The 24,779-nt window shown below is 39.0% G+C and overlaps 1 protein-coding gene across 1 annotated transcript in view; it reads left to right on the top strand.

Moving 5' to 3' along the window:
* Window positions 1-24,779, top strand: part of VPS50 (VPS50 subunit of EARP/GARPII complex) — an 88,738-nt gene that overhangs the window by 17,055 nt on the left and 46,904 nt on the right. Inside the window, exons 4-15 of the mRNA XM_089533212.1 lie at window positions 170-241; window positions 4,676-4,729; window positions 8,123-8,193; window positions 9,403-9,520; window positions 9,608-9,643; window positions 10,201-10,283; window positions 12,836-12,878; window positions 13,066-13,164; window positions 14,887-15,027; window positions 16,480-16,612; window positions 19,302-19,393; window positions 22,720-22,814. Of these exons, the coding sequence (XP_089389338.1) occupies window positions 170-241; window positions 4,676-4,729; window positions 8,123-8,193; window positions 9,403-9,520; window positions 9,608-9,643; window positions 10,201-10,283; window positions 12,836-12,878; window positions 13,066-13,164; window positions 14,887-15,027; window positions 16,480-16,612; window positions 19,302-19,393; window positions 22,720-22,814 (1,037 nt within the window). The remainder of the gene's footprint in view (window positions 1-169; window positions 242-4,675; window positions 4,730-8,122; window positions 8,194-9,402; window positions 9,521-9,607; window positions 9,644-10,200; window positions 10,284-12,835; window positions 12,879-13,065; window positions 13,165-14,886; window positions 15,028-16,479; window positions 16,613-19,301; window positions 19,394-22,719; window positions 22,815-24,779) is intronic.

The following is a 24,779-nucleotide window of genomic DNA, read 5'->3' as shown; positions in this document are numbered from 1 at the left end:
GATGTATATTTTTGCTTTGTCTCAAAATAGAAGCAGTCACCTTTTTATTTTTGTAGGTCTGATCCAAGTCATGCCCTAATACGAATTTTCATTAGTCCTTTAATTAATCTTGCATTTGGGTGACTTTTATATTTCCTTAAACTGGATTTTCTTTATTGTTTACCTCTAGAAACTGCCTCCTGTTCTTAGTCTACAAGAACTGGAAGAGAACAGAGATAAACTAAAGCAGCAGCAAGCCGCTGTAAGTAGGAAACGCCTTCTCTTTTCTCTTCTCTGCTCCGTTTGGTGAGGTCTATTAAATTTCCTGAAAGCTTTAATACAACCTTAAAAATAATTTCAGATTTCTTCAGTATGAGCTTTTTAAATTACAATTCAGATGGTGGCCATTCATTCACTCTCTTTTCTTCATCAGAGCTTTGCTTCTGACCAATCCCTGGCTTCTGGTGCACTATTTGTTGTCTTTGTCCAATAGATCATCTTCTGTCATGTGGTCCTCCCTGCTGCAAGGGCAGTTTCCTTTAGCACTGTGTAGTTGAAACTTCAGGAAGGAGATACATATTTCCATGACACAATGCAGTATTTTCATGTGGAAATTCCTAACTTCACCCCCCCCCCCCGTGTTTGGTTGAAGGGTTCTGTGACAGATGGATACTTAGGATCTTGGAGAACTGTTGTCAGCGCTAGATGCAGGATAAGGCTTTCGGTGACATCAGGCATCATGGCTGTTTGTTGTTATGTGCTTTCAAGTCTACTCTGACTTATAGTGACCTTGTCACAAAGTTTTCTTTGAAAAAATTATTCAGGGTAGTTTTGCATTGCTTTGCTGTTAGGCTGACGGCTATATATCATCCCAATTATCAACCAAGGCTAATGAAAGACACTTTGCTGCTTGAGGCAGGGCTACAAAAAGCATCATACCAAAAGACAGCTGTGTTGCGTTTGGAACATGAGACAGAGAATTCCACAAGGACCCTTCTCCATCTCTACTAGTAGAAATGCAGTGATAAAAAAGTAAATGATTTACAATTTTCTGTCCTTTCATGACATCCCAAATCTGTTAGCTGAAGTATCTGCTTGGTGCCAAATAGTAGTCAGCCTGCCTCTGAATACCAGGTGTTGGGATACATATGCCAGAAGGCATTATGACTCTTGTGTCCTACTGGTGGGCTTTCCATAGCTGTCTGTTTAGCCACTGTGTGTATAGAATGCTGGGTTAGGTAGGCCTTTGTACTGATCAGCAGGGATCTTCCTTTATTTCATTATTTCATTATTTATTTATTTATATTCTGCTTTTTCTTGAAATAGTCAAATTTAGATTTAGATTGGGATGGGCAACTTTCCCATGTCTAGACCTCTCCCTGGATCTTCATCACTCCAAGTATATTTTTAATTGAAGTAGGCTTCTACAGCCCCTAGGGAATGCCAGGATATATTGTGAGGTCTTTTTTTTTTCAGGTGGTTGTTGGGACTGACTTATTTTAGGCCCAGGACAGTGATGGTGAACCTTTTCGGGGCCATGTGTCTCAAATAATTTTTTTCCAGCACTACGTAGTACCTGGTGCTAGGGGCAGGACTTCTGGGGCAGGACAGCTAGAAACCGGGGAAGGTCTGGGAAGGGGGCAATGGGCGCACACCAGTTGCTCCTCCTCCCTCTGCCCTTCTCCCTGTCCCCAGCTGTCCCTCCAAAGGCAGCGGGTAGTCGGGAAAGGTCCCTGGGGAGGAGGAGGAAGAGGGAAGTGCTGTTCCTACTCATCCCGGACCTTTCCCTGTCCCCAGCTGTCCCTCCAGAGGCAGCTGGGGGTTGGGAAAGGTTCCTGAGGAGGAGCAACTGGTCGCTCCTCCTCTCCCCACCCTTTTCCCAGCTTCCATCTGCCTCTCTGAGACAGCTGAAGGCTGGGAAAGGTCCGGGGGGAGAAGCCAGCAGCACACGCTAGTGGCTCCTCCTCCCCCTGCCCTTTTCCAGCTTCCAGCTTTCTTGGAGAGATGGCTGAAGGGCAGGAAACAGTAGGGGTGAGGAGCGATGGGTACATGCGCGTCTGTTTCTCCTTCTCCCTGATCCGTGCCAGGCAAAATGGTGTCACATGCAACCTGTGGCATGCGTGCCCTAGATTCGCCATCATGGACCTAGGAGATGTCATTCTACAAAACAGGAAGTGACTAGAAAAAGACCCTGCCCTAAAAATATCATGGAGAAAAAATTGGTAAAATTTCTCTCATGATCTCTACAGGAGTGGCTTTTTCAGTTAAAAATAATGATTTGATGTTGAGGAGGGGTTCCTCTGGCCCTGGAGGCTACCTGCTGTATTTTGCCCAGTTAGATGAACCGTCTCATTCATTATATACCAGCTTCTCCTGTTTTTGTTCATCTCTTGGTTAGATGCCCAGAGGCTCTATTTTGCCCACTGGTCTCATTCAGTACTCTTGTTGTAAGTGGAAACATAACCAGAAATTGGGAAGGAGCAAATCATTTTGGTAGTGCTGTCATTTGTTGCCGTAGTATAGCACTAATGGCAGTTTTTCATTTGATCTCTTCAAATCCCTGTGGCAATAATACCATCTCACATGGGCTGCCCAGGCTGGATTTTCTACTGCAAGAATGGGAAATTTTGCTATTGCTGGGGTGTGTGTGTGTGTCAAATTTTCATGTGTAGCACCTGTCATGAACCACTTTAGGTCCAAAAGCAGTTTAAAAGATTCTAAAATTATAATCCTCCCCGCAACCAGGCATCACCAGATAGTCATTTTCTGTTTCAACATTTAGCTTTTTGGAGAGAGGGTATTCTGTTTCTCCCCCTTCCTGTTCATGCAAAACTCTCCTTCCTGGATTCTTCTGGGAGTGGCAAAACTCATGTTCAGTTATCCCCCCCGCCCAGTAATGTTTTTGTTTGTAAGGCATGTTGATAGGGGTTTGGTTTGGTATGGGTTGAACATAAACAAAATAAAAATAATGACCACAGAAGAAATACATAAATTCAACCTAGACAATGAGGAAATCAAAATAGTTAAAGAGTACTTAGGATCAAACATTGATCATAATGGTGACTGCAGTGAAGAAATAAGAAGACTAGGAATGGGAAGGGCAGCTATGACAGAAAAGATCCTGAAGAGTAAAGATATATCTAAGCACTAAAGTTAGAATCGTTCAATGCATTGCATTCCCCATCACCATGTACGAGTGTGAGAGTTGGACAGTAAAGAAAGTAGATAGAAAGAAAATCACCTCATTTGATATGTGGTTTTGGAGAAGAGTACTTAGGATATCGTGGACAGCCAAAAAGACAAACAAAGGGGTCCTTGAACAGATCGAACCAGAAATCTCCTTTATTCCAAGATAATCAAAGTGAGGCTGTCGTACTTGCCCACAAAGTGAGAAGACACAAATCACTAGGAAAAATAATAATGCTAGGAAAGGTAGAGGGTAGTAGGAAGAGAGAAAGATGGTTAGACTCAGTCAGGGAGGTCATGAATATAAATTTGCTGGAAATAAGCAGAGCAGTAGATAGGGGATCTTGGAGATGTCTCATCCATGAGTTGGGGTCAGCAACAACAGTGGGTTGCAAAAAGCCATGGTGGGGGCTGTGTGCATCTCACAGGCCACACTGTGCTCTTGTCCATCCAGTTGTTTTGCGGTTAGCTAGCTTGTTTGAGCTACCTGTTTTATTTGGTCACTCTGTAGCCACCTTTATCAACTTCTAAGTTAGCACACCAAGCATTATTAGTCAGTATTACTAGACATTTTTACTAGTTCCCTAAGAGTAATGTAGGCTAAGATCTGATGCTGCTCTTGAAGGAGGGGAATCCCCCCTTTACATAATCATCATGGGCACAAGGATTTAGAGGACTACTGTAGTAAAAAAATTTTTTGCCTTTTAGCAAACAGGTGGAGGATAGTGATCTGCCCTTTTCCCACTAACCCTCTTATCTGCATGGAATTCCTTGCTGCCTTTGGCTACTAGAAGAGCTATTATATATATAAGGATGCTTTGACTTAGTGTTAGGTGGTGTTGAAAGTCCTGCAGAACATCCATTATCATTTGAATGGTACAGGCAGAGTTGCAGAAATTAATGTTGTGAGGCAGGGAACTAAATGTGTTGACTATCCCTTCCATTACTAGGTATGATTATAGGTGCTTATTTTATTCACTGCTGGCTAAGTGCAAAATGTAACCATATTACATTTACTGGAACATAGAAGTCATGAAAGAAGAAAGCATACTGCTTATTGAAAGAAAAAAAATTTTTTAGCATGCTAATAGTAATTGCTGTGCTCTGTAAATTGCTTTTAGGACAATATGTCTATTTTTTAAAAAATGGTTTCTTTAAAATACTTTAGAGGCGCATCATTTTTCATTATGTACTGATGAAATGATAAATGTGCTATATTAAGCTTCATTGTCCTATGTTTATCATTTAATTTTTATTTAAAGTGAGCTATTCATATTAGAATGGGATGGGAGGTCAATTTCTATTCTGCTCCTTATTTCCAATAAGAGTCTGTAATTTTCCTTCTCTTTGCTTTTTAGCCAGAGATGGCCATAATTTTTTCTGAGTGTATATCACTTTTACCTGCAGATAGATGGCTTACTGAAGATTTTCAGAACTCTTCAGAATACTTGATACAAATTTCTTCTTTTCAAAGGTTGTAACTCACCTTACTTTAAATATTTTCTTTAAGGTATCTAAAAAAGTTGCAGACTTGATACTTGAGAAACAGCCTGCATATGTCAAGGTATGTGTGTATATTTCTGTTTATTTTTAAATTGCAAGTACCTTGTGTGATTTATCATGTGCTGCATCCAGTGTTAGCGTAAATCAGCGTAACAGCTTTTATTATAGTCCTCTTGTACAGCCGGCAACAGATTCTTTATCCACAGCTTAAAAATAAATATATAAATTCCAAAAAGTAGCCCTGATTTTGTCATTTTATATAAGAGGCATCCTTTTACTGCACTATTTTCTTTAATAGTATTTGAGCATCTATGGATTTTGCTATCCGTGTGAGGACCTGGAACCAAACCCCAGCAGATACCAAGGCCCCACTGTTTATGTTTTAAGACATTTATATCCCACATTATTTCCAAGGAACCCTTGTCTGCTTATAATTGAGTCAGTAATTTAACAGTTAAAACATCTGTCCAATTTGTAGCTTGTAATGTAATATATGAAAACATCAGCAGAACAAATGCCATAGCAATCAAAATATTGAATACCACCAAAGGAAGAAATATTGGTGCAGAGGTATCATGTGTCTTGTATTTCCAAAGAATGTTTTAGTTGTTTTTCATCTTGCTTCCAGAATGGTCCATGCAATATAGTGGGACATTAATTCCCAGCAGTAGCCTGTCAGTCTTTCCCTCCAACAAATTGTTCCACAGACACATGGTTAAAAATGTTTACCATTAGAATACGGATTGTTCTGGCATCTGATCGCCCTGTCCTTGAAGAGAGACTTCATTTTCTCTTATAGCATCGGTTCTCAACCTATGGGTCCTGACCCCTTTGGGGGTTGAGTGACCCTTTCACAGGGGTCACCTAAGACCATCGGAAAACACATATTTCTGATGGTCTTAGGAACCGAGACACTGCTCAGGGGGTCACCACAACACGAGGAACTGTATTAAAGTGTCGTGGCATTAGGAAGGTTGAGAACCACAGTCCTATAGGAATGCTCATTTGTTCTTGTCTGTCAAGAACTGCACTTGGGAGACATAAGTCTTGCCCCTGTCTTGGCGCTTAGAGTCAAGGTTCAAGGTTTCCCTGGACAGAATTCTGTTGGTGGCTTACATGCCCAAGAGTTTCTCTCTTTTCTTTAGACAGAGCACAGGAAATTATTGTCTTGCCCTTTGTACCCCATCTAAAATGTCCCCTTTCCTGGCTGTCAAGCCCCTGGAAGGGCTGCTGGTGGTGCTCCTAACCAGTAGGGAGAGGAGGGAAAGGGGAGCAATTCGGAGGAGGAGGAGGAAGCAATTGTATTTTGTTCTGAAGAGAAGAAAAGGGATGGTGTACTCCATCTGGAAGTGCACACTCATTTCTTCCCTCCTGTGAGCCCAGACCAGCTGCATCTTCTTCTAAACTCTTTCTTCTCTCTCCCCTATCTGTTAGTAAGGAACAGTGGCAGTGGACTTTTCTGGAACTTGACAGTTATTAGTGTAGGAGGACACAGAATGGTGCAGGCAGTACATTACACTACTCCCACAATAGAGGATTTTGGGCCCTGTGGGCAACCAGACATTTCCCCTCTCTCCACCTCATATGTCCACCTTCTTGGGACCATATCCTCTTTGTTGTTGTGTGCCTTCAAGTCATTTCCGACTTATGGCGACCCTAAGGTGAACCTATCATTGGGTTTTCTTGGCAAGTTTCTTCGGAGGGTGTTTGCCATTGCTATCCTCTGAGGCTGAGAGAGTGTGACTTGCCAAAGGTCATCCAGTGGGTTTTTACATGCCCAAGCCAGAATTTGAATACTGGTCTCCAGAGTTGTAGTCCAGTGCTCAGACCACTGCAGCATGCTGGCTTTCAGCCTTATACTGTATTTATTTGTTTGTTTGATATCCCACCATTCTACTAAAATGGGATTTAATTTGATACTCCAGATGTAGGTCTGTAGTTCCCAATGGTTCTAGCCTACAGAGCTAGTGGTGAAGGGTAATGTGAGCTTCAATCCAACAAAATCTGAAGGGGCACACATATGCAGTGCCTGTTGTAAGGTAACATGAAACAATGGGACAGCTGTAGAAGATGGGATTCTGGCAACTGCAACAATGAGAAACTGCATCTGCTTACATTTCCTTTTCCGCAAGGTACTGAAGCTGCCAGAGCTCTGTTAGCCTTTGCATCATGTTTTCCTCAATATGCCTTGTCTATGCCTGAGGTTCAGCCTGTGAACTGATGGGCATTTTTATCACAGTTATTTGCCTTCATCATGTCTTAGAACTAATGAATGATAAACACAGTTGAATTTCAAGACTCAAATGTGGGGCAAAAAGCCACATTTGCTGATAAAAGGCATATGCGCAGTTGGCTTTTTTCTTTCTGTAATACCCCATTTCTCAGAAGCTATAAGCTGGGAATTAATGTCTCCTAGTTTGCACAGTTAATTTTAAATGTCAATAGGAATCCTTTTGTAAAACACACAGAAAAGGGATTTAATGTTGCCAGCAGCAACAAAAACAACTTAAACAAAAATAACTTTGAACCTAAATTTACACTGGAGCATTGTACTCTAATTGTTCCAAAGAAACTGTTTTAAACCCTTTCAAACCAATAAAAGCTGTTTCTGGAAGTCACATGTGCACATTTACCAAATTTAAGTTGAAAGTGGGTAAACATATTACAACCATAGATCATGCAACCTTATCTGGGCAGTTTTGTTAGGTTGCTATGGCATGAAAAGAATGGATTTGAAGGTTAATGCTTAAATTTGTCTGCTGACACTGTCAGAGTAAGCTGGTGGATTCCCAGTGGAAATTAGTTTCCCTGAACTGTATGGGAGATTTCTTGGTGCTGCATCCTATCCCTTCAGAGGTTCTTTACTGGCAAAGGTCCTGTCTGAGTCAGAGCAGCTGTGGGAGGATTGGCAAGAAGATCAAGTATGGAGTCACCATCCCCATAGGGTAGATCCACTAGCGCCTCCCGTTTGAGGGAAATCTTCCTGGTTATTTCATTGCTCTTTTAAGCCATATATAATTGTTGACTTTAACCATTTTTCATGATTTAGAATATTACTGAGTTATTTTTATAGATAGGGCAAACATCTCTGTCACTTAGAAAGTTCCAGTATGACAGAAATGGATTCGAAGCTGTGCACTTCCTGGTGTAGCTTGTTGGTTTTAAAAACAAAGCTATAAATGGTAGAATTTTGCTTTGAGGGGATTGTAATCTCTATAAGACTTTCTGTTTGCTCCAAATCTTTTCTGTGTTTCTTGCTTGGTATCTTGAATGGCCTGGGTGAAATTGATAGCTCTTGGTGAAGATGATGAATCATTACAATTAGATTACTTACTTTCATGGTTTTGAAAAGGCACAGGCTGATGGAAACTAACTAAACAGATCACAGGCATCTCCATTTGATCCAATAGCTTTGTATCCTTGGAGAAGTAATTGATCTCATTACATTCTGCAGGAACTTGAACGAGTTACATCCTTGCAGACTAGCCTTCAGCTAGCCGCTGTCATCTGCACAAATGGAAGAAGGTACAGTACACTTCCTAAGGATACCATATTATTTTAGAAGAAAGAAAATAATAAAATAAATTGAGTAGTGTTTTTGAAATAGTTTTCTGGCTGCTTTACTGTACATTTGTTTATTTATTGGTCACATTTGTAAGTTACTTTTCTTCCAAGGGGTTTAGGGTGGTGTGTGTGGCATTCTCTTTACTGTTTTGTTTATCTTCACAAGGACTTTGTGAAACAGGTTAAGCAATGGGTTGTGAAGACTTGTCCAAAATTTTCCAAAGGTCTTCTCTTTTGAGGGAGCTAAACCAGAAATTAAAACTGGAACTCTACCTTGCAAGCCTGAACTTGCTGTGGCTTCTTCATTTTAGTTTATATCAAACTGAATTTTGATTCAGTATAGACTTTTCTAACATAAGGCCCTCCTTAAGTTTAGTACTATAATTGTCTTTATCTGTGGCTATTTTCCATTCCAGGAACTGGAATATCTCATTGGCACTTTGGGGAAGAATGTATTCAAAATAGTTAAATTTGCTTAATTATGTTTGGTGTAATATGTGGATGGAATTTAAAAAAAAAAGCAGATATTTTTGCTTTTGAAATCTATGACTGGTATCCTGTTAGTGACATATGCAGATGTAAGTCAGTTTTATGACTCCATATGTCTCTTTTTGGTTGATGTGAAGGTTGGTTTTCCCTTATTCCCTCTGCACCAACCACTCTCTAGCTTACCATGGAGTTGCTACAATCCCACTATGGCAATTCAGTGGCTGATGGGGTGGGGGAATCAGATCAGTGCCTTGCTATGTCCCTGTAGTTAGATGTGAAATGAATGCATCATCCACTAAGACCAATGAAAGACCCCACTAGACCTTTGCAGAGGATGTAATCATTTTGCCTCTGACCACAGGGATATATATCCAGACACATCTCTAAGCCCCTGCCTCTTCAGCAGACATGGAATGGCTATTGGGGGCATAGTGAGCTCGGGGGTTACCAAACGGTCAACCGTAGTGCAGTTCAGCATTCAAAATTACTATGTTACCCTGGACCACGCAGGATTGTGGTTGAAGTCTGTTTGGATATGATACTATTCTTTTAATCTGGATATTATATTATATTATATTATATTATATTTATTTTGAACACAGGTGTAGTGTAGTATTATTTTGGTTCTAGATAACCCTACATGTATTTTATAATAGATTTTTTTAAAAAAAATGTTTGCAGGCATTTGAATGTAGCAAAAGAAGGTTTTACTCAAGCCAGTTTGGGGCTTCTTGCAAATCAGCGAAAACGACAGTTGCTGATGGGACTGTTGAAATCTCTGAGAACAATAAAAACCCTGGTATGAACAGAATTTATCTTTAATTATCAAAATAGTTTCTGAATGCTGGTATTATGTACAATGATTTTTTTCTCCTTTAATTTCTAGCAACAAACTGACGTACGCTTAAGTGAAATGTTAGAGGTAAGAGTATATCAGACTAGAATTTCATTGTGGTTGAAAGAACCTTTCTCTACCCCTGCAGACATTCTAAATATAGAATATAGATGCTGAAGGCTGCTGTAGATCTCTGAAGAATTAAACTTATTTGTCCTTCTAGATCAGACCCCGAGAGTGTCACTAAAGAGGCTCTCTATAATCATTGCAGAGGCTGGAGAACTGTGTCACCCTCCTGCCTCCAGCCTCACCATAGAGCTACAGCTAAAGCAAAAATCATCCTTCTCAGAACTTTCCTTTTTGTATAAGCCTGGGTAGCAATCTCTCAAGATATGGACTTTTTATATCTCTGTCTGAAGGCCTGAAATGTTGCTTTACTAGCCAGTTCAGGTTCTGCATGCTTCATTGACCAGCATCTGCAGATTAGCAACATCTAATCTGCAAACTCTTATTTTTTGTTGGAAAGTAGCAGTCTTGAGCAGATGAGCAAGCCCTTTCTGATTATATGAAAAGACACTTTAAATTACAGCGACGCCAATGGTTTTGCTTTTATTTTCTCAATATATATGTTCTATTTCTCACAGGAGGAGGATTATCCAGGGGCTATACAATTGTGCCTCGAATGCCAGAAAGCAGCTAGCACTTTCAAACACTACAGTTGCATAAGGTAAGACAACAGGCATTTTACAAAGCTGATGCTGCCCTTCATTTAAGCAGGGACAAGGAAAGAACATGCTGTACTTTACGGGATTGCTAGCTAATTTGAATTACTGGGCACCAGTGCTGGAAATTAATTGTCTACTTTGGGAAAAAAGACATGAAGAGGTGTGTGTGTGTTTGTCTGTCTGTCTGTCACTTTGTGCTTTAAAACAGTTCTCATCCAGTGGTGCTTGTGCTCCTCTGTCATATCAGGATTTCGGGGGAGGCATGTGTAATTTGAATATATATGTGTATGTATGTATGTATATATATATTGTGTGTGTGCGTAAATTTGGAAAATCAGGAGAAAGCAGATACCAATTGCGTTCTTACTGACCAGTTTACTCCATCATCCTGTGATGCAAAATACAGTTGGCCTTCTGTTTTTGCGGGGGATCTGTTCCAGACACCCTCACAAAAATGGAGGCTCATGCATATCCAAGCCCCATAGACCTGAATGGGGCATGTGACCACCACTGTGTGTGAATGGTGATATTCATCAATCAACTCCTTGAAGTTCTCATCCACCTAAACCCCTGTTTCTCCCAGTCAAAGTTGTGATGTTGCAAATTTCAAAGGAAGCATGTTTGATTTATATATTTATCAGAAATGGAAATGGGTTAAAAAAGCTTTAGAAACATTGCAAAGTGAAATGACATTTTAATGGTTTGAGCGTTGGACTATGACTCTGGAGAGCATGGTGTGAATCCTTATTCGGCCATGGAAATCCACTGGGTGGCCTTGAGCAGGTCACACATTCTCATTTGCAAAGGAAGGCAAAGGCAAACTCCCTCTTAACAAACCTTATCAATAAAACCTCATGATAGCCTTAGGGTCACCATAAGTCAGAAATGACTTGAAGCCACAAAACAACAATCGCCAAGTGTATACGATGGCTGCTATGTGTTTACTTCAATAAGAACACAGGGTGAATCTTAAGTGTCTTAAATTTTATGGCCCTTCAAAAGCTGTACTTTGTTCTTTGCATATTCATCAGAAGGTTATGACAATCTTGGCCACAAGTCCTTTCTTGCCTTTTTTCCCTTTATAGCAAGGGGGTCTGTAGCTTTGAGGTCTGAAAATTTAAGGTAACAGACAAAATGGAATATCCCTTTGTTGTCCTGCCTGTCTAGTTATTTTCTTCCCTCCAAATCAACTTGTGGGTCTCCCAATGTTGTTTGATTGCTATTCCCATTGGCATGGGCTGGACACAGCCAGATTGGTTTGTTCTTGTTTGTTACTCACTTGTGTAGTTTTTTCCTGTGGAAAAACGAAAAGCAGGGTATAAGAATAAATACAAAACTCATTTGAAGCAGTGGTATCTCATAAATATTCAACCAAACATGTTTTATTTAAATGCATTGCACTTCTTGAATAAGTATTTGGTGTAGATAAATTGGATTTTCTTTAATATATTAGACTTATACCTTTAGGCTTTGCTGCCTTTTTACTCACTGGTATGGTGTTCCCTTCTGATTCATGTTAAGCTAACAGGTGCAGGTGACCAGGGCCCCTCTTAATACATCTTAATTAATTGGTTGAAATGAATGATGTGAATTTACAGGTTAGCCTATTTAATTGCCTCTTTGAAAAACCAAATCAGTATGCCTTGTGATGGTTATACGTATTTGATTTTGCTGCATGTTATGGCTATATTCTATACACCATGGATTTCCATCAATTTACTCTGATACGAAGCGGGCAGATTTGAGGTGTGTTCTCCTCCCCAAATGTGATGTGCCAAAAAAACCAATTTGTCCTGAAAAGAATCAGATCTAAATGGAATATATTATTTTCCCAGATTCTTTGTGTGAAAGTCTAGCTTGAAATAAGTAGAATAAAGAATGGGGTGGGTTGTCAGATAGATGCCCACTTTTTCTGTTCCAGCTGCCTAGGTCTTCCCACTGTGAGAAATGAATCAAATGTTTGTAACAGTTCTCTGGATACTTATGTAATTGAGTTGACATAAGAGAAGGCCCTGAACCTTTTTGAATGGATGAATGGATGAGGTGTCAGTTTTAAATGGATACATTTGGCATCTAAGAGAATCCTGTGCTGACTAAATGGATGTTTGTATTAGGTCCTGGCTTTAAATGGATGTATTGAATATTTATACTATGCAGTAAATAGCACTGCAGGTGCCTCTCGGCTGTCATTGTGTACCTCACTTTTGAAGAAAGTGTGTGGACTTTATTTGGGGCACTTTGTCCAAGAGTGGTCTCCTTTCAGGACTCTTCTCCATGTTTAGTGGAACTCTAGTATTAGTGTGTTGTGTTCTCACCTTGAGAGATAAAAATGATTGAAGTCTTTTGGAAATGCTGTTTGAGGAGAAAAGAGGAGTCTCTTTTGGATCACTCAACTAGCACAAAATATATTGTGCACAGTATTTATTAACTTACTTTAAATAATGGTCTTCAAAAAGTCTGCTAAATTAAAGTAATTTGGCACAACATTCTTCTTAGTCTTGAACACCTCCATTTAGTTTTAGATCGTTTAACATTGGATTTTATTGTTTTGCAGTGAATTGAATTCAAAATTGCAAGACACTCTGGAGCAAATTGAGGTGAGAATTGACTATATTGATTTTAACTGACAATGATTGTCTTGACTATAAATGGCCCCAGCCATTTGGATGATTAGATGGCATTTTGCTTTATTGTGACCAGAGAATATCTCAACATGAATTATTCAGAGTATATAACTTACATTATTTTTTCCTTTCACTTAATGTTTGTCTTTCAACTTGACAGGAGCAGTTAGATGTAGCGCTTTCCAAAATCTGCAAGAACTTTGACATCAACCATTATACTAAGGTGCAGCAGGCTTACAGACTCCTTGGAAAAACACAAGTAAGGAATTTGTTTAAAAATATGTCAAGTTATAACATGAGGAGGTGATCTTACTGTCTGGAGTTCTGGACTTTCTGTCTCCATGGCTAAGAGTAGTTATAAAAGAGGAGAAAAATTACCAAAGTATACAAATCTGTTATCTGAATATTCACTACTAATAAAGTACAGATAAGTATTCCTTGTCCATAAGTAATGTGCACGCACACACACAAATCACAACTAAATGAAAATTGATTGGTCTCTTGGTTCATTCATGCATGTTCTGCATGCACACATATACTGTTAAATGTAGTTAACTGCATTTAATACTCCTTAGAAGGAAACATTGGATACTCCAGCTGGCTGTCTTGGTCATCTTAACAAGATATCTCAATTACTGTAGCTTAGGCAGAAAAATATTATTTGTTTTTTACTGGACTGCAGACAGATTTACTGTTCTTCATCTCCAGTTATTTCTTTATCTTTGCCAAAACTGATTTTAGTTACATTATTAAATCTTAGGTGTTTAGTGCCAGTGAGCATATAAGCTAATGTCTCAACATACATACAACCCACTTAACCATGAAATTGTACTGATTGTCTACTCAAATGAACTTGCCTTAGAGTTAAAGAGAACTTAACACCAAGTAAAGTATTGTATGTATACTATTGCAGTTCTGGGGTATTTTTCAGAATTGCACATCCTGCATTCATTTTTCCTCCTTTTTCACTGTTGTTTTGATTGATTGTACAGCCAATATTAATCATCTTGCTTCACTATTGTAATTTTCACCTCATGACCAGAGTTGGGAAGATGAGCAATTTTTTTTAAAAAAGGCATTTTTCTCAAATGTCAAGAAACTTTGATGAGAAGAATCCTGAAATTACATCGCTGGAAACTTACACTGCTCAAAATTCATATGTGATTGTTTTGTGCAGAAAACAGCATGTGCAGAAATATTATTTTCTTGAAGAAAATACTGTTTCCTGTGCAGGAAAGTGTGCAAAACAACCAGTTGCTCTTTTGTTCAGGATAAGTCCCAAAATGTGAATAGTCATCGAAACTGCACAGTTTCGAAGATTTTCTTGCAGCAAGAAGAGAATTGCTAAATTATTTGCTACTTCTTTTGAGAAGAAAATTAGTGAAGAATTACATCCCTATCCAAGAGTTCCCTGTTGGTGGGATGCCACATTTTCCTATTCTCGACAGTAATCCTTAGTGTCCATTATTATTTTTTACTTTGGTAAAAAATGAGGACTGCCCTTCAGGAATACTATTTAGGCCCTGGTTGCTGAACAGGTATCTCGACTGAGCTCCCTAATTGCAAGCTCTATACTCTATCCCGTAGTAACCACTGGATTCATTACATCATGCATAGGGTGAGCTGTTGGGTTGATTTTGTTATCCTAAAGAAACATTGGGTCTACACTCTTGATCAGCATTCTCAGCCTGGTGTCCTCCAGATATGTTGGAATAATAATAATAATAATAATAATATATTTATTTATTTATTTATTTACTTATACAACTTGCATGGCCCTCATCCAGCAGTAGCCATGCTGCTTTGGATGATCAGAGTTGTAATCCAACACATCTGGAGAATGCCAGATTGATGAATTCTGCTCTAGGGGACTGGAAGGGCTCATTGTTTTGGACCTGGAATATGACCAAAGAAAGAGAATCAGAATTGGCTTCTAATAAGATGTGTTTGTGATTCTTCTCCTTTCTCCCCTGTTCTTCAGACAGCAATGGACCAACTGCATATGCACTTTACTCAAGCCATTCACAACACGGTTTTCCAAGTTGTTCTTGGGTATGTAGAGCTGTGTGCAGGAAACACAGACACCAAATTTCAGAAACTTCAGTACAAGGATCTCTGTACGGTATGTGTTTGTACAATGACTACAATGAAACATTTTGTATTTGCTTATATTATTGTGCCCATTTACTCCTTCAAAGGAGACCCTTAAATACCCCCATGCTAGCTGTTCTGGAAGAACAGATGTTTCATAGTAGTGAGAATTATCATTCAGAGAATAGAAGGTTGGAAACAATTAAGGAATAATTGATCCTCTTGAGTAATTAACTGAGATTAGCCATACAGTGGTACAAAATTGGCCCTGGCAACATTATGTTGCCAGTCAGGGCCTCAGACTTAACACCTCTAAACTCTGTTCAGGCTTTTATTTAAATTTTCTCCAATAACATACTTGCTGGTATGTAGTCACTCAAAATAACCAATAATTTAAAGATATGAAATGATCCTCTTGTTAATCTACTTTCTATCTTGTTAATAAAATGTTTGCATTTTTTGTAATTCCTCCTTACTTCACAAATTCTTTTTTAAGCAGAGATTCTCTGAGTGAGAATCTTCTTCATAGTTACAATTTTGAGATGGAAGTAGTTACGGTGGTGGTAGAAAAGGCTTTGGAAACTGTTTTTAACTCTACCATCACTCTTGCAAAGCAGAGAGGCGAAGATGCCACTGTTTACTGCCTCCTTCTATCACCCTAGATGCATTGCAATGTAGAAATGATGCAGTTTGCCACTGCTTTAACTGCCATGGCTCAGTGGTATGGAAGCCTGGGATTTGTAGTTTGGTACAGCTCTAGAGCTCTCTTACATAGAAGCCTAAATATTTCATAAAACGACATATCCCAGAATTCCATGGCATTGTGCCATGGCAGTTAAAGTGATGTCAAACTGCATTATTTCTGCAATGCAGATGCAGCCTCTATCCTCCTCAGCAGGTAGCAGATATATTTTGCCCTTTTTTTGTCATAGGCTTGTGCATTCTTCCTCTCCAGTGCCACAGATGCAAGAAAGATAATGGAAGATTCTGCTTCCATTTTTTATTTATCACGTCTATATTTAATTAATATTCTATCTTTCTCCCAATATGGGATTACAAGTCATGTGTAGTTAAATTCTGCCAAAACATGGATAGTTTTAAATATCATTTGTGGAAGAACACAGCTTTTATAAATTATAGTGTGTAGTTGGTTTGTTTCCACTAAAAATAATTTAGATTCACCCCTGTTTCTCAGGTTTCAATGACATAACAGAGTGCCATTAATAAAAATGGAAGCAAATAAATGAAGATTTTAAAACTGAAAAAGGGTTTGTATATCTTAAAAGAAGTAGGGAAGAGGTTTGTTTCTCTTTCTGTGTGTTCCTTCTTATGTGATACTTGAATGTATCACATTTTGCTGAAGTATGTGTGTACTTTTTTCTGTGTAGATTTTTTTATTTTTTGCATTTGCTTTTTTATATTTGGCACAAGCTATTTTTTTTAAAGCACAAGGAAAATTCACAGCTTTTTTCTTGTTGCTTAGCACATTACTTCGGACAGTTACATTCCTTGTCTTGCTGACCTCTGCAAAGCCCTATGGGAGGTAATGCTCAGTTACTATCGAACCATGGAGTGGCATGAAAAATATGACTGTGGTGAACCGCCTCCATCTTCTGGTAGGACATGGTTCTTACTATTTGCAAATACTATCTGTATTTAAAAAAAATATGTTCCAGGTTTCACTTTCATAACATTAAAATGTCAGTCTAGCATACCTGGCCTCCATGAGCAATAGTGACCCTCCACAAGTGATCATTATGGTACTGTAACCTCCTTTTCAACTTCATTGTCATTTTCTTCAAATCTTCTTAGGTACAGGATGTTTTTTGTTAATAATTTGAAGATTACTATTTTAGAGGCTCAATAAGATTTAGCAATGATACTCTAAAGAAGTGTTATAGTGCATAACTATCATCTCAATATTATATGGACACTCTGAGGTCTTACATGCACTTGCTAGAGAGTAAGTCCCACTGCACTTAATGGAAATTGCCTCTCAGTAAGTAGGCAAAGGATGGAACTGGACACTTTGTCAAAAAACGACAACTTTATATTCTCTTCAGATGTTAGTCTGAATCTGAGAAAATGACGTGCAACTGGTTTGTGGATCCACTGTTGGCGTTTTCACATAATGAATAAAGTTGTTTGTCTCCAAGCGTGAGATGGGCTATAAGTGTGTGACAACTAATATTCAGTAGTAAACTGATGCTAGAAAGGAACCTCTATAAACAGAAGTGGCAAATAAATAGCCCTTCAGATGTTATTGGACTGTAATTTCTGTCAGGCAGAGGCAGCATGTCCAATGGTCAGAGATTATGAGAGCTGTGAGCCAGCAACAATGCTACACCAGTGAACAGTGAATAGTGAACAATGTGAGGAGAGTACTATAGGAAATCGGAGTTTACTGATGTATATCACATTAGTGACATTATAATTGGGAAGAGTATATTTTTGGCAAAAATCTTAGACACTTTAAATAAAAGCAAATAGTCTTTACACACACCAAAACAGCTTGAATACTGGATCTTTCCCTATGTCCGTATTCTTCAACCCTTCCTGAAGGGAGAAGTTGTGCCATTGTTTCTGCATGTTGCAGTATTATTCTCAGTATTAAATGGATGCTTTCAAAATATTCAAACATTCTGAGAAACCAAGTGCTTAATCTGCTTGATGTGGCTCTTTATCTAGAGGCCTGATCCATTCTGAGCTGAATGAGAGCAAAATCTTCTTATTGTTGTATGCCTTCAAGTCATTTCCTGCTTCACCCAGTGGGTTTCATGGCTCAGCTGGGAATCAAACTCTGGTTTCCAGAGTTGTAGTCCAACAACACTCAAACCACTATGCCATGCTGGCTCTAGCAGAATAATATACAGTTTGATTGCAAAGATGAAAAACAATAAATGCAAAATAAAGCCATACATATGCTCAGTTGTTGGTGTATTCACTCGTCAGTTCTTGTGGTCCTAATTACCATGGTGCAACGGGATACTGCTCCATGGGCATTGATCTGTGGATAGCTGACATGTGTGCTTCCCACAGAAAGCAAGAGACAAGGCAGGCTACCAAAGGTTTTATAGGATTCGTCTCCCCAAGTTCTAGAAGCCCTAAAAGGTTGGTGAAACAGGTTAATTTCCCTGGCTTCAAATATAAATATTCTTGTTGTGAGAATAAATGAAGGAGAAAGACGTTTTCTGTAACTGGTACATGCTTTTGTTTCAAGCTCTGCCTACCTGGTGTGGTTTATGCTTTTTTTTTTTAAAACACTTTCTGTCATGACTACAGCATGGCTACTATGTTAAGAATTTTGTGCAAGTTCACTATCCCCATACCAATCTTTTTTTACTCTTGATTCCAGTTCACAGGGTATTTTATTTAATTTCTTTCTTTTCGTGAGTGTGAAGATGTTGAAGTGTGTACCTTTTTCAAGTTTATACATATAGTTGGTTTCTTGTCTCTCTCGTCTGTTTCTTGGAAACAGGTGGGAATAGAAAAAAGCTTTATTAGTGAAACTAACCAAATGTAAGGCAACTCATATTGTTAATCTGCAACTCACATCAGTCCTAGCCAGCATTGCAAGTGGTGAGAGATTTGGGTTTTTTGATCTAACAACATCTGGAGAGGTTGTCTGATGAACTATGTTATACGTAATGCAATATGGTCTAGAGCAGTGATGGCGAACCTATGGCACGCGTGCCAGAGGTGGCACTCAGAGCCCCCTCTGTGGGCACATGTGCCATTGCCCCAGCATAGAGTTTGCCAGAGTTTGTTACTAGAAAGCCAGAGGGACATGGCACTTTGTAATAAATAAGTGGGTTTTGGGTTGCAGTTTGGGCACTCGGCCTCGAAAAGGTTCACCATCACTAGTCTAGAGGCACAGCCTCAGAATGAGATCACAGCCCTCTTACCTTTCTGTTAGAGCTGTAAGAACTGGTGAAGAGAGAGTTATTGTATCACCAACTGCTGGTTTAAACCCAATCAAACTGGTGTGTTTGCAACCTTTTACATTTTTCTTTTCACCATGCTTCCTTCTCTTGTCCTGGACTGAGCACACACTTGATACTGCAGCTGTTCCAGTGTCATATCTCAGGCTTCAGAGAAGTCAGAATTTCTCTACACAAATCACTTTATGGGATTTTGTATAGTGTTCTTAACATGTAACTTCCTCTTATTAGTGCTACTGTATAAATGCTTTTACATTTTGCAATGTTGCAAGTCCAGAGTAAGTGAAATGATCCTAGGCTGAGCAAATTGTTATCCGCTTCTCTCTCTGGCAATTTGTGTGAAAATATTCAAATTATCTTCCAGATGGAAGCAATGTTATGGGTGCTGAGGAGACTGCTTTTGACCGCAGCTATGTCAAAAAGAAACTGGAACATGGACTATCACGAATATGGCAGGTTTGTTTTGAATATGGCACAGTGTTTTTGTTGCCTCTCCCTGTGCTCAACCTGAAATTTTTTTATTTCCCTCCCCCCAATCCAGTTAATGTCAGGGTACATGATAATACAGTGAAGCTTCCTTATCCACGGATTTTTTTATCCATGGATTCAAGCATTCACAACTTGAAAATACTTTAAAAATATACAAATTACCATAGGCAAATCTTGATTTTGCCCTTTTATATAAGGGGTGCCATTTTACTTGCCTTTGTATTTAATGTGACTTGAGCATTTTGGTATCCACGGTGGGTCCTGGAACCAAACCCCAGTGGATATCAAGGGCCCACTGTACTGTTATCTTCTGTCATCAAGAAAAGATTGCTTCATTTCTATTGCTGTAGTTTCATTTTCTGCAAACAGAATTTAAAGGGCATAAAACAATGAAAATGTGTTGCCAATATGTCTGAAATAGACAGTAAATGTAGACGGAGCATTCTTTTTAAAATAACCATCAGACTCTTCTCTTTGTGTACATTTAATGCTGTTTCAAGATTTTAGGGGTCCTCAGTTTTAAGCTATGCTAAAGTTTTGTTTGAATTTTGTGATGGAATATAAATGAAAGAAAATTCTCCAGCAGCCCAGTATATGTTCCACATATGCAAAAGAACAATAAAATCCTAAAGTTTTTATGAGGTTGTTGTCATGATTTGATTCCAAATAAACTATTAAATTTGGAACATGAAAGCTCTGTATTGATTTGTTTACTAATCAGACGTTATTTTGAAACCACTGATTCAGCAACTGGTATATGTGGAAGCTGTAAGTTCTTCATATTTTGAACATATTTTTAACCCAATCTGCAATTATATTGGGCATTTGATGCATTTAAATTTAAGATTGACATCCAAGTTTATTCTTAGCATCAACATAATAATCAGTAGTAAAAACATGAAGTGGTACATTTTTGAGATTCTTTAATATTGTCCAAAAGGTAGAAGAGGCAACAAGGGGTTCAACTATTCTAGATCTTATCCTAACCAACAAGGATGACTTGGTTAATGGGGTGCAAGTGGTGGGATCCTTAGGTGGGAGTGACCATCTTCTCCTGGAGTTTGTTATACAATGGAAAGGAGAAGCCAGGCAGAGTCAGACACGCATCCTAGACTTTAGGAAAGCTGATTTTAGTAAACTTAAAGAAGTAATGGGTGTGATCCCATGGTCAACAATACTAAAAGAGAAGGGAGCTCAAGATGGATGGGAGTTTCTTAAAAGGGAGATTCTGAAGGCACAATTTCAAACAGTTCCAATGAGGAAGAAAAATGGGAGATGTCTCAAGAAACCAGGATGGATGACTAAAGAACATTCAGCTGAGCTAAATTTAAAAAGGGACATGTATAAGAAATGGAAAAATGGGGAAATCACCAAAGAGGAATTCAAAAAAATAGCAAGCACATGTAGGGGTAAAGTCAGAAAAGCCAAAGCACAGAATGAACTCAGGCTTGCTAGAGAGGTTAAGAACAACAAAAAAGGCTTTTTGGGATATGTCCGCAGCAAAAGGAAGAAGAAGGAAACGGTAGGGCCACTGCGTGCAGAAGATGGCAAAATGCTAACAGGGGACAGAGAAAAGGCAGAATTACTCAACACCTTCTTTGCCTCAGTCTTCTCAGAAAAGGCAAAGGGAACTCAACCTGACGATAATGGAGCAGAGGACAGAAAAGAGGAATTTCAGCACAGAATAAGCAAAGAGTTAGTACAGGAATACCTGTTTAACCTAAACTAATATAAGTCTCCAGGACCAGATGAACTACATCCAAGGGTATTAAAAGAACTGGCAAATGTAATGTTGGAGCCATTGACAATAATCTTTGAGAAGTCCTGGAGAACAGGAGAAGTGCCAGCAGACTGGAGGAGGGCAAATGTTGTCCCCATCTTCAAAAAAGGGAAAAGAGAGGATCCCAACAATTATCGTCCAGTTAGTCTGACATCGATACCAGGAAAGATTCTAGAGCAGATAATTAAACAAAGTGTCTGTGAACATCTAGAAAGCAATGCCATAATCACAAAAAGTCAACACGGGTTTCAGAGAAAGAAGTCATGCCAGACAAACCTGATCTCTTTCTTTGATAAAATTACCAGCTTGTTAGATGAAGGGCATGCTGTGGATATAGTATATCTTGATTTCAGTAAGGCCTTTGACAAAGTTCCCCATGATAGTCTTGCAAACAAGCTTGTAAAATGTGGGCTAGACAAGGCAACTGTTACATGGATTTGTAATTGGTTGACCGGCCGAAGCCAAAGAGTGCTCAACAATGGCTCCTTTTCGTCCTGGAGAGAAGTGACCAGTAGGGTCCCACAGGGCTCTGTTCTGGGCCCAGTACTATTCAACATCTTTATCAATGACTTGGAGGACAAAATTGGGGGCATACTTATCAAATTTGCAGATGACACCAAATTAGGGGGAGTAGCTAATACCCCAGAGGACAGGATCAAGATTCAAAATGACCTGAACAGACTAGAAAACTGGGCCATAGCTAACAAAATGAAATTCAACACGGAGAAATGTAAGGTACTGCACTTAGGGCGGAAAAATGAAAAGCACAGATATAGGATGGAGGACACCTGGCTGAATGAAACAACGTGTGAAAGGGATCTAGGAGTCCAAGTAGACCATAAGTTGAACATGAGTCAACAGTGCGATGCGGCAGCTAACAAGGCCAATGCGATTTTAGGCTGCATCAATAGAAGTATAGTGTCTAGATCAAGGGAAGTCATAGTGCTACTATATTCTGCTCTGGTCAGGCCCCACCTGGAATATTGTGTCCAGTTCTGGGCACCACAATTCAAAAAGGACATTGAGAAACTGGAGCGTGTCCAAAGGAGGGCGACTAAAATGGTGAAAGGTCTGGAAACCTTGCCCTATGAGGAACGACTCAGGGAGCTGGGGATGTTTAGCCTGGAGAAAAGAAGGTTAAGAGGTGATATGATAGCCCTGTTCAAATATTTAAAGGGATGTCATATTGAGGAGGGAGCAAGCTTGTTTACTGCTGCTCCAGAGACTAGGACCCAGAGCAATGGATGCAAACTGCAGGAAAAAAGATTCCACCTCAACATTAGGAGGAACTTCCTGACAGTAAGGGCTGTTTGACAGTGGAACACACTTCCTCGGAGTGTAGTGGAGTCTCCTTCCTTGGAGGTCTTCAAGCAGAGGCTGGATGGCCATCTGTCGGGGATGCTTTGATTGTGATTTCCTGCATGGCAGGGGGTTGGACTGGATGGCCCTTGTGGTCTCTTCCAACTCTACGATTCTATGATTCTATGATTCTAATATCCTTGTTTTTGTATAGGATGTCCAACTGAAAGTGAAGACCTATTTGCTGGGCACCGACATGTCAAACTTCAAATATGATGACTTCATCTTTGTCCTAGATATTGTCAGCAGGTATTTTGGGAGGCTATCAATAGGTACACAACAACAAGTTTATTGATTAGTCAGCTGACCCTATCAATAGAATACTAAATACAGCTAAAAAATTACAGCATGTAAAATACAAGATAAAAATATCAGAATGCCTGCGTATATACAAAGATAAAACTGAGTCACACTGAAAACTCAAATAAGGGGTTAAAACTGACAAAGACTAACTAAAAGCAAATTTAATAAAGTAGGATACAAAATGAAATAGTCTAAAATAAAACTAGCTAAAACAGAGTGGGAGATAACAATGAAAGTGTTTAAATGAACTCATCGCCATGACACGAAACCCCGTTTTGTACTATAAATTGATCTCTCAAGTGAGCAGCATTGACTACAAATTTAGCTACACATCGCACTATATGTATGTTCTCTCCAGAGAAAAGATAGGATAATTTAGCTGAAAGGTCCCAGTAAGTAATTCTATTCAATAATGGTTGTAAAAAGTGCGATCTCTCCTTATCATATAAACAACAGTCAAACAGGATATGTGGAGTATCCTCAATAGCTGGGGCTCCACAGATACATAATGTTTCATAATAAGGTATTTTTTGAAACCGTCCTGTTCTTACCATTGAGTTCAATTGTTCGAATCTAGCTCTGGTGAAGGCTGTTCTCTGGCTCTGTGTTAAATGCAACTCAAGATATTTTTCAAGGCCAAATACAGTTTTATTTTTAGCTAACCAGTTAAGAGATTTACGCCCAGCTAACAAGGCTATATCTGATTGTGCGCTGATGTCCCAGGTCCTTCATTTTAGGGATTCCTGAACTGTGTGCCCAGCTGAAAGAAAATAAGGAGAAAAGCCTAATTGGAACAAAACTAGGGATAGTTGACAAACCCAAAAGTTAGGGTGCCCAATAACTAGCTGTTCTTTTAGGCAGAGTTTGGGGAATCTTCTAGAATCCATTTTGGAGATCTTTAGCCAGTATTTAAATGCTTTTATCCTTAGTGAAGAAGTGACAAAGTATAAGTTAACATTAGAAAAAAAAGTTGCTGTTTAATGGTAGGAGTATACCATTTGATCAGATGGAAAAGCGGTATACAAATAAAATTATTATTATTATTTATTATAAAAAGAGAAAAAGTCCCATGTGCTATGTGATGGTCAAAATCCTTTTATTTCTTAAAAAGCCCATTGTGTTTCGGCCTTTCAAAGGACAAAGGTGGCAAAAAAATCAAATAAATAAATAAATAAACAAATAAACAAATAAAATGATCACAAACTAGTCTTCTTCAGGGGCTATTATCAAAAATTTCTGGAGTTGTAGTCTGCACTCTCAATCAAAGTGGATCATCTGGATATTAGAATTCTAACTAAGAATTCTAATACCCAAAGGGCCCACTTTGAGAGTGCAGACTGCAACTTCAGAAATTTCTGATAATAGTCCCTGAAAAAGGCCCGTTGACCAAACACGTTGGTCTTTTTAAGAAATAAATTTTTTGGACCATCACATAGCATGTCAGACTTCGTCTCTTATACTTCTAGTGTGAATATGTACTTTCCAGTGTGTTTGCTCTGTTCCTGCTTAATGGTAGGAATCAGAAAGATAAGTAGTCCCAATTAAAGTAGACCCATAATTTTGAATGGTGAGTTAACACATGTGTAAGTCCCTTTAATTCATTTGGTTTACTCTAGTTGGATTTAGGCCAAAGTGATGTACAACCAGTTTTTTTTTAAAAAAATTATGGCTCTGTACAGACCAGTGGTGTAGCGTCTGTATGCTCGACGCCATGACCCTGCTCCATGGTGCCATTTTGGTGCATGCCCATTTACACAATGCGCCAAGATAATGCCACTCTAGTGCTGCATCTACACAATGTAGCACCAAAGGGGCGTCATAATACTGTGCCATACTGTGCTGCCTATGATGCCCTTTACAGGACGGAAAAAGAACATGCTCTTTGTGGGTTCTTTTTCCACCGGATTGGGG

The sequence above is a fragment of the Sceloporus occidentalis genome, unplaced genomic scaffold, assembly GCF_023333645.1.
Source record: "Sceloporus occidentalis isolate IW3139 unplaced genomic scaffold, rSceOcc1.0.p SCAF_7, whole genome shotgun sequence".
NCBI classification, from domain to species: Eukaryota; Metazoa; Chordata; class Lepidosauria; order Squamata; family Phrynosomatidae; genus Sceloporus; species Sceloporus occidentalis.
This window is presented reverse-complemented; position numbering and strand designations above follow the sequence as displayed.